General features: G+C 36.7%; 2 protein-coding genes across 2 annotated transcripts; both read right to left on the bottom strand.

Moving 5' to 3' along the window:
• Positions 1-896: 896 nt before the first annotated feature.
• On the bottom strand, positions 897-4,804 carry LOC147298642 (cysteine-rich receptor-like protein kinase 10). Its single transcript, XM_086245257.1, has 7 exons — positions 3,566-4,804; positions 3,179-3,316; positions 2,927-3,048; positions 2,565-2,775; positions 2,216-2,453; positions 1,814-1,964; positions 897-1,722 (listed from the first exon to the last, which is right to left on the bottom strand). The coding sequence occupies exons 1-7, from the start codon at positions 4,395-4,397 to the stop codon at positions 1,390-1,392; spliced, it is 2,025 nt and encodes a 674-aa protein (XP_086101383.1). The 5' UTR covers positions 4,398-4,804; the 3' UTR covers positions 897-1,389.
• A 402-nt stretch (positions 4,805-5,206) lies between these two features.
• On the bottom strand, positions 5,207-7,932 carry LOC147298641 (cysteine-rich receptor-like protein kinase 10). Its single transcript, XM_086256222.1, has 7 exons — positions 7,918-7,932; positions 7,675-7,743; positions 7,392-7,583; positions 6,653-6,863; positions 6,210-6,450; positions 5,895-6,048; positions 5,207-5,676 (listed from the first exon to the last, which is right to left on the bottom strand). Exons 1-7 carry the CDS (start codon positions 7,930-7,932, stop codon positions 5,368-5,370), a joined length of 1,191 nt encoding a protein of 396 aa, XP_086112348.1. The 3' UTR covers positions 5,207-5,367.
• Positions 7,933-10,215: the final 2,283 nt, after the last annotated feature.

Raw genomic sequence — 10,215 nt, 5'->3', positions numbered from 1 at the left:
TGTGATATCATCACTTCCTCTTAAAAGGGTTTAGTTATTGTATCTTTAGGCCGTGTTTGACGGTCTAATTTTTTCTTTTCTTCTTCATTTTTTTTTCCTCTCTGGTTCTTTTTAAGATGTACTATGCAATAAATTGACAAAAGTTATGACTTGTGAGGTTGCAATCGTTTAGCTGGTGGCCAATAAGAGTTGAATTGTGGAAACAAAGATTATTGAAAAGTCATTGATGAATACGAATTGGGGATAGAGGGACAAGACTAATGGGATGGACTTTTCAGCCAAACTGTGTTCTTGTTTTTCTTTCGGTCTTCAATAATTGAAGAAGGGTTCAATTTTATGCAACCATATGAATTTGAAGCTGTCTCATGCATTTTCTTTTCTTCTTCATTTTTTTTTTCCTCTATGGTTCTTTTTAAGATGTACTATGCAATAAATTGACAGGAGTTATGACTTGTGAGGTTGCAATCGTTTAGCTGGTGGCCAATAAGAGTTGAATTGTGGAAACAAAGATTATTGAAAAGTCATTGATGAATACGAATTGGGGATAGAGGGATAAGACTAATGGGTTGGACTTTTCAGCCAAACTGTGTTCTTGTTTTTCTTTCGGTCTTCAATAATTGAAGAAGGGTTCAAATTTATGCAACCATATGAATTTGAAGCTGTCTCATGCATTTTCAGGGTATTAGGATGAGACTCTTGGTCCAGGAACATGTAGCCAACAGTCATTGTTATTTTACACTCAAATACATTATTCTGTATAAGAAGCTGAGCACTCTGCCTTAGGTTGCAAATCCTCTTGGAACTCTTTCGGCGAACCCCATTGCCTTTCTAGCTAACAACCCCTGGCCTCACCACGACCACCTCATGTGTCGGTCTCACTGCGGTAAAAATCAAGCTTCTTCTACAAATTGTAGGTATTTGATGTTATATATTATTGATTATTTACAGACAGTGACCAGAAAATAAGCTTGTATTCATGACTCCAGCCATTAATACAAGACAGTGATGTGACCAGAACTACCTAATTAATCTCATTATACGTTCTTCCTATTGAGGATTGACTTTGTGCCTGTGTTGGGACCAAGGATTTAAAGGGGTAGGCAACCATAAACTGAACAAGATTCAACCCAGACCACAAACCAGAAGTCTTTTCTAAGACGACAACACACAGGTGTGAATGCCAAAACATGTCTATCACGTTATGTGGAAAAGGTTTCTCTCTCTTTGGTCTTCACATGTATAGGTCCTAAGACTATGGACTGGGTCGTACACTAATAGTAGGCAGATACAATTTTTACTCAAAATAAAGATATTGAAACTCAGAGTCCTAACAACATTCATATGCAACCAGATATTACTACTAGATAAGACCTTGTGAATTTACTCAAACTATCGAGGGTATACTTCGGTGATAGATCCATCATCAATAGACGGAGTTGACTTGCTGATTGATTGACCAGACTCCAGTGTTATCTTTGGCATGTATCCCTCGGTTGTACTACTTTGAAAGACAAATGCTGGCTGTTGGGGTAGTGGCAGAGTAACAGAGTAGCTATTAAGCATGAGAACTACAGATTGCATTGTAGGCCGGTCAGCTGGATCTTCCTGAACACAAAGTAACCCAATATGTACACATCTCATAACTTCGCTCCTCGAATAAGAATCTCTCATTCTTGGATCCAACAATTCCAATGCTGTCTCATCTCTCCATAGTTTCCAAGCCTGCATGAACTCAACAGTTTGATTTATGTTGTTATCAATGTTAGTCAAGATGCACAGGAGAACAAAACTACAGTTTTCGGTTTAAGCTTACATATCTCACGATGTCCTCAGCAGAATTCATTTCAAGGAAATGACTGTTCTTTTTGCCGCTGATAATTTCTAACACTAAAACACCAAAACTATATAGATCGGACTTGACAGAAAATTGTCCGTGCATTGCATATTCCGGAGACATGTATCCACTGCAAGCAGCACCATCAGAATAGAAATTTTAGCAAAAGGATAATGAGGAAACTTTTCATATTCAATTTTATAATTTAATCGATCCATTTCAATTTGGTTCAAGGCTAATTGGCTTCCACTATACACAGAGCATGAACTATGATTCAAAGATAATATCATCCTCGTATGAGTTAATCCAGATATTACGAAGTATCAAGATTGTGCAAAACAGAAGGTGTGAGGGGAAAAGAAAAGACGAATGAGAACTCACTATGTTCCCACAATTCTATTTGTGTTTGCTTGAGTTTGGTCAACCCCAAAAATCCTAGCCATGCCAAAGTCAGATATTTTTGGAAGCAATTCCCTATCCAACAATATATTGCTGGCTTTGAGATCACGGTGTATAATCCTCAGCCGGGAATCTTCATGTAGATACATAATTCCTCGAGCAATCCCTCCAATAATCTTGTAACGTCTTGACCAATCCAATTGTCCTTGTTTCTCAGGGTCTGTAAAATCATCAAAAGCAAGTAGTCAAGGAATTGGATTCAAATACGTATTGAAGTAATGCTTTTGCAGAAGGAAAGACTATCAGACGTTTCAGTGTACAAACTACATACCAAACAGAAAATAGTCAAGGCTTTTGTTGAGCACATATTCATAAACAAGTATCTTTTCTTCTCCTTCCAAGCAAAATCCCAATAGCCTAACCAGATTTCTGTGTTGAAGCTTGGCAACCAATACCATTTCATTCTTAAATTCTTCTGCACCTTGGCCAGAACTTCGTGATAGCCTTTTCACAGCTATTTCTTCCCCACTCGAGAGAATACCCTGAGAACAAACTTTAATCAATCGATAGAGTGGTGATTTTTACAAAACTTTTAATCCCATCTTAGTTCTTAGGTTCTGACATTATTCAGATTTAAGATTTTCATGCAGGAAATGGAAATTTCTAGACTTTAAATAATCACTGATTTCATACCTTGTAAACTTGACCAAATCCACCTTCGCCTAACTTGTTCTCATCAGAGAAATTGTTTGTGGCGGCTTCAATGGTACCAAAATCAAATTGCAAAGACTCCACAGTAGTGATGTCATTCTCACCTACACAACCGAACAGTGAATGTACTGAGTTTTCAAAAGACTTAACTACAGTAGCATAATGTAGAAATTAAGACGATGATATAAAAGATCTTTATGATCATGTCACAAACTGTAATTTTTATTCTTTTACCGCTTTCTTCCTCTATTGCATTGTACTTCTTTCTTGCTCTCCTAGTTATGAAACAGCAGCCCAATACAAAAAGTAGGATGGAGACGGCAATTGGAGCAACAATGGAGACGATTGTGCGCGTTGGGATTTTGCTTTTTCCTGCATAAACAATAGTACTCTAGATTGAATTTTTTAACTATGTATTTTGATCCATGATTATGAATTTTTAACTATATATTATATTTTGATCCATGATTATGAATTTTTCAACTGTATGTTTTGTTAATGTGCTAACGTTTGTCATAGTGAAAGGATGGAGATTATTAAATTCATGCATATTCTTGACACAATTAATTAAATTCATTAATATGGTACTAGGCTAGTAGCTAGTGGGTTGACTTTAATTACCTTTAGGCCTCACGGGCGAGCCCGGAGGAAGGGGAGGAAGAGCCGCCGGCTGAGGCGCCGTTGCAGCGCCGGAGATCTGGTAAAAAGGGTACAGTTCATACCTGACATTACAACTGGGATTCAGAACTCGTCCCCCAACCTTTCCACTACAACAATCTGGCAACAGCGCTATAGCCCCCTGAAGACACCGATTGCAATCCGCTGTGGTCAGGTCCAGCGTACACTGCCCGAGGCTGTACACCGAAACAACTGTGGTCAGGTCCAGCGCACTAACATTCGCTTGGTTGGTCGCGAACTTGCCGCCATCACTGGCAGCCTCGGTGGCCACCTTACTCATACTAGTCCCCAGTGCTTGATTGAACCGGGTCGGGTCGGTGACGTCGGTCGCGTTCTGGACGTTCCGCATGTACACGAGGGGCGACTCGACGGCGACGGAGAAGAACGACTGGTTGGAGTAGCGTAGCAGGCACTCGTCGTACCAGATCACCATCTCTTTTCCAATTGGGCAGCGTTTACGTGATTCGGAGGTTGTGGTGTTGACGCAGGTTTTGCAAGCTTCGGTGGTGACGTCACCGCGGCATTGGAAGAGGCCGTAGACGGCGTTGTGGGAGTTTTGGCCGACGGTGGCGTTGTAGAAGCCGGTCTTGAAGGTGGCATTGGAGGAGAGGGTGGAGAGGAGGCGGTTGAGGTTGGAATGGAAGGTGGAGTTGGGGGTGAAGGTGGTGGTGTTTGGGCAATGACAATAGAGGAAGCTACCTTCAGTGGTAGTGAAGCTGAAGCTGAGGAAGCTAATGAGAATAGAGAGAAAGTACAAGAGGGTCATTTTTGGCATAATTTTGATACTAATTGGTGATCAGAGTATCAGACCCTGATCTTACTCTTTGCTTCTTCCTCTTTGGGATGAAGATCATATGCATATGCAATTCATATGTATGTATATGTCAGTGCAGGACAGGTTGATTGGCTTGGGTCTGGTCAATGACCCCATTGCTAAAGCCAGCTTTAATGTTTCTTTGTACCATTCTGTGTGTGTGGGTTGAAACTTTGAACGATATCTCACTGCTCAGTCCTCGTGAGATTCATAGGACAAAAAAATAGAGGAAGAGACAAGGAAATGACAAAGTTTAAAACAGAGGAAGATGCGGACGCAAGTGATCATATGGATTTGTGTGAAAATTATTGGTTCTAGAACGGTACAACCAAAAGGAACAGAAACTCCTACCAAATTTCATAATTAAATTCACCACGAAAAGCTTTATTTATTTATTTTTTTGGCCAAAACCTTTATTAACTGAAGTGAAGTCATTGATTATGAAATCGGACGATGAGGTGAAAAATGAAATAAAGACAATTTATGACCGAGATGTGGCGCCAGCTTGAATGATCCAAAAGTCAAGCCACTTTCAAGCCTGCTGTGTCTTGAACGGCATCTCAGTCAAATTCGTTGAAAAATAAATAATTGAAAATTCAAAAAATAAGATGGATAGAGACGGAAGTGAAGAATGACGCGTGAGGATCTCATGAGGCTGCGTTTGGGCCTCCCTTACAGACCTGTTGGGTTTGATCTTTCCTAATGTGTTTCATGTTGGGCTTGTTTAAATTTGTAAAATTAACTACTCAAACATACATAGTTGACACAAGTATACAACTTACATGTAAAATTGAGATTTGGGAGGTGCATGGTTTAACCTTTTCCCTTATACAACAAATGACTTGTGCTGGCAAAGGGAAAAGAATCTACACAAATATTTTAGCATTGTCTCACAGGATGAGAAGATATAGAGTCCATTGTGTAACATGTCTCAACGGGGCACAAACTCAGAAATTGTCACACCATTGGCAGAGCCACCATGAACACCTATTTGGTCATCATGATGATAAGTAGTAGACCTTCCTGTAAAGAATGCAGGCCGCTCAGGTATGGAAAGCTCAATGCTTTCAGATTTCAACATTAGAACAATTGATGACATGGTTGGCCTATTGTTTGCATCTTCTTGAACACACAATAATCCAATGTGGATGTATATCAAAAATTCATTTGGACTGCATGAATCTTTCAATAATGGATCAATCAACTCCAACACTCTCCCTTCATTCCATAATTGCCAAGCCTGCATGCGATACCTTTCGATGATGTAAGTACTGTTATTCAATAATATTAGTTGTCAAAACTGTGTAATTTAAGGGTAATACTCTGTATTTCACATTTTTGTACCGTATTGGTACTGCATATTTAATATAAGTGGGACTCAATTATATGAATCTTGCTTCTATTAAATGTGTTACAAATAGTGTTATGCATAATTTAATGTAAATAAAACTTTCTTACATGTGCTAGAAGAGTAGGTGCGCAATTCGGAAGATGAAAGCCTAAAAAGTTTCTTCTTCCTGTTATAATCTCAAGCAAGATTATTCCGAAGCTAAAAACATTAGATTTTATGGAATATAATCCCTCCATAGCATATTCGGGAGCCATGTAACCACTGATTGCATGTCCAAAATAATTGCAATCACATATGAGTTCAAAATTAGTCACAATTAATAACTAAAGAAAATGTTTTGTTTTTTAGTAAAAATTGGAGAAAAGAAAATCATTCATATGTTATTTGACATTATTAGATTGCAATATCTAAGTGAAACTTACTAAGTTCCGACAATTCTTTTGGTGTTTCCTTGAGTTTGCTCATCAACTCCAAACATTTTTGCCATTCCAAAATCTGATATTTTTGGATTCATATCACCATCCAACAAGATGTTGCTAGCTTTCAAATCGCAGTGTATGACTCTAAGCCTCGAATCTTCATGAAGATATAGTATTCTCCGAGCAATTCCTCCTATTATCATGCAACGTCTCAACCAATCCAGCTGTTCTCGTTTTGTGGGTTCTGCATCACATTAATTCAAGAAATACAAGTAGTACTATATTTAATTAGTTAGAAATTACAAAGAATTGTATGGACAATTAACAAGTGAGCATCACATTAATTCAAGAAATACAAGTAGTACTATATTTAATTAGTTAGAAATTACAAAGAATTGTGTGGACAATTAACAAGTGATCAGTACTATATTCAAGTGATGACAGACCAAATAGAAAATAATCGAGACTTTTGTTGGGCACATATTCATAGACAAGTATGCTTTCTTCTCCTTGTAAGCAAAATCCCAAAAGCTGTACAAGATTTCTGTGTTGAAGCTTGGCTACCAATGCAACCTCATTCTTAAATTCTTGTACTCCCTGTCTGGAGCTTTTTGACAACCTCTTTACTACTATTTCTTGTCCATTACCAAGTGTTCCCTGACAAGGCACGTAAATTGTATATTTATCCATTAATCATTTCTATTCATCTTAGCGCATCCCCAATGGTATTTCGATACGGAATGTAGTGACTATTTATTGACTTTTTTGTCTTAAAACACATCTCCAAATTCCAATGGTATGCATATGTTCAAGCTAGCTAATAAGTGCCTTGGCCAAAAAATAAAAACAAAAAAAAAAGTTAATAAGTGCCATGGCTATTATTTGACATATGTATTAAATGCATGTCGACTTCACAACCAAGACAATGGTGGGCCCCAAAGAAGAAGACAACTAAAAGAAGAGAGAAATATTAGGCCCCACACAGAAGAATACAGCTATTGCATTGTGCGATGGACTTGTATTATTGGAGCCTAACGTAGAATTGCAATGAATGATTGAAAAAGAAGGTCATTAACCTTATTATTGCATTATGAATTGCCACAATCGTTGGTGATGCTCTTAAGTTTATAGTTCATAGACTAAACTAAGAACAAGCAATTGTAAGCATTATATATATTTTCATACCTTGAAAACCGCACCAAATCCGCCTTCACCTAACTTGTTGTTCTCAGAAAATTTGTTTGTGGCAGTTTTTATAGTTCTCAAGTCAAATTGCAAGGATTCAACGGTCTTTATATCTTTTTCAACTAAACAAACAATGAGTTTTTCAAAAGATATATTACATGAAGGGCCACAAAATGTAACAAAAAAGTAATGCTAGACCTAGACACATGAAGATAAATTCTAAAGTTTTTAATCCAATTTTCTGGATTTTATGTTTGACTAAAATTTTTATTTAAGGTTTTACCATTTTCTTGTTGTAGGGCCGGATTGTAATTCTTTCTTCGTCTCCTCCCTGCCAAGCAGTAGCCCAAAGCTACAAGTACAGCACCAGCAGCTAGGATACAGGCAACAATGATTTTGATTCTTCCTGTTTAAACAATAAATTTTTCTCTAATTATTTTCGTTAATGAATCATATAATTTGGTAGATTATAGAAATTATATATATATATAGTGGAGTAAATTTAGATGTATCATATTTTTGATACCAAATCTTTGGCCATATTTGTTTGGCCAGAATCCAAAACTTGAAATGAGAATTAGCTTTCATTTCAAGAAGAGTATCTGATGTTTGGTTGACTGGAAAAGAAACAAATTAAAGAATTAACCTTAGTTGACTATAAACTAATTTTATAAAAAATGAGGAAAATAAATACCATATATGAGAGGGTAGTATTTCTATTCCATAGTTAATCTAGAATGTAAAAATTATCATAAATATTCTTTTATTATTTTACTATATTGAAAAATTAGAAAATATAATAAGAAAGATTACAAAAGGTTGAGAAATAGGAAATATTAGCACATAATTATGGCACATATCTTTCCTATTATATTGATATGTGTCAATTACCAAATTAGAAGATATAATAGAAAATATTACCAAACACTAAAATAGAAACAACAAGTCTTCTCCTTATTTGGATTATGTTTTTGTTCCAAATATTGTAATAGGAATTGAAAATTTATTACATTTCGAGATAGAAAATAATATGAGTGCAATTACTATTCTTATCATAGGATTTCGTAAAACAAATCGGTTTAAGAGAAGTGATTCAAATCTGAATTTGAAGCTGTCTCATGCATTTTCTTTTCTTCTTCATTTTTTTTTTCCTCTCTGGTTCTTTTTAAGATGTACTATGCAATAAATTGACAGGAGTTATGACTTGTGAGGTTGCAATCGTTTAGCTGGTGGCCAATAAGAGTTGAATTGTGGAAACAAAGATTATTGAAAAGTCATTGATGAATACGAATTGGGGATAGAGGGACAAGACTAATGGGATGGACTTTTCAGCCAAACTGTGTTCTTGTTTTTCTTTCGGTCTTCAATAATTGAAGAAGGGTTCAATTTTATGCAACCATATGAATTTGAAGCTGTCTCATGCATTTTCTTTTCTTCTTCATTTTTTTTTTCCTCTCTGGTTCTTTTTAAGATGTACTATGCAATAAATTGACAGGAGTTATGACTTGTGAGGTTGCAATCGTTTAGCTGGTGGCCAATAAGAGTTGAATTGTGGAAACAAAGATTATTGAAAAGTCATTGATGAATACGAATTGGGGATAGAGGGACAAGACTAATGGGATGGACTTTTCAGCCAAACTGTGTTCTTGTTTTTCTTTCGGTCTTCAATAATTGAAGAAGGGTTCAATTTTATGCAACCATATGAATTTGAAGCTGTCTCATGCATTTTCTTTTCTTCTTCATTTTTTTTTTCCTCTCTGGTTCTTTTTAAGATGTACTATGCAATAAATTGACAGGAGTTATGACTTGTGAGGTTGCAATCGTTTAGCTGGTGGCCAATAAGAGTTGAATTGTGGAAACAAAGATTATTGAAAAGTCATTGATGAATACGAATTGGGGATAGAGGGACAAGACTAATGGGATGGACTTTTCAGCCAAACTGTGTTCTTGTTTTTCTTTCGGTCTTCAATAATTGAAGAAGGGTTCAATTTTATGCAACCATATGAATTTGAAGCTGTCTCATGCATTTTCTTTTCTTCTTCATTTTTTTTTTCCTCTCTGGTTCTTTTTAAGATGTACTATGCAATAAATTGACAGGAGTTATGACTTGTGAGGTTGCAATCGTTTAGCTGGTGGCCAATAAGAGTTGAATTGTGGAAACAAAGATTATTGAAAAGTCATTGATGAATACGAATTGGGGATAGAGGGATAAGACTAATGGGATGGACTTTTCAGCCAAACTGTGTTCTTGTTTTTCCTTCGGTCTTCAATAATTGAAGAAGGGTTCAATTTTATGCAACCATATGAATTTGAAGCTGTCTCATGCATTTTCAGGGTATTAGGATGAGACTCTTGGTCCAGGAACATGTAGCCAACAGTCATTGTTATTTTACACTCAAATACATTATTCTGTATAAGAAGCTGAGCACTCTGCCTTAGGTTGCAAATCCTCTTGGAACTCTTTCGGCGAACCCCATTGCCTTTCTAGCTAACAACCCCTGGCCTCACCACGACCACCTCATGTGTCGGTCTCACTACGGTAAAAATCAAGCTTCTTCTACAAATTGTAGGTATTTGATGTTATATATTATTGATTATTTACAGACTGACCAGAAAATAAGCTTGTATTCATGACTCCAGCCATTAATACAAGACAGTGATGTGACCAGAACTACCTAATTAATCTCATTATACGTTCTTCCTATTGAGGATTGACTTTTTGCCTGTGTTGGGACCAAGGATTTAAAGGGGTAGGCAACCATAAACTGAACAAGATTCAACCCAGACCACAAACCAGAAGTCTTTTCTAAGACGACAACACACA

Source organism: Dryas octopetala, chromosome 1 (genome assembly GCF_963921425.1).
Source record: "Dryas octopetala chromosome 1, drDryOcto1.1, whole genome shotgun sequence".
NCBI lineage: Eukaryota > Viridiplantae > Streptophyta > Magnoliopsida > Rosales > Rosaceae > Dryas > Dryas octopetala.
This window is presented reverse-complemented; position numbering and strand designations above follow the sequence as displayed.

Coding starts and splice junctions, on each gene's coding strand:
- LOC147298642 (XM_086245257.1), bottom strand. CDS start 4,397: ATGCCAAAAATGACCCTCTTGTACTTTCTCTCTATTCTCATTAGCTTC. Junction 3,049..3,178: donor TGCAATAGAGGAAGAAAGCG/GTAAAAGAATAA, acceptor TCGGTTGTGTAG/GTGAGAATGACATCACTACT. Junction 2,776..2,926: donor GATTTGGTCAAGTTTACAAG/GTATGAAATCAG, acceptor GTTTGTTCTCAG/GGTATTCTCTCGAGTGGGGA.
- LOC147298641 (XM_086256222.1), bottom strand. Junction 7,584..7,674: donor GGCCCTACAACAAGAAAATG/GTAAAACCTTAA, acceptor GTCTAGGTCTAG/CATTACTTTTTTGTTACATT. Junction 6,864..7,391: donor GATTTGGTGCGGTTTTCAAG/GTATGAAAATAT, acceptor GTGCCTTGTCAG/GGAACACTTGGTAATGGACA.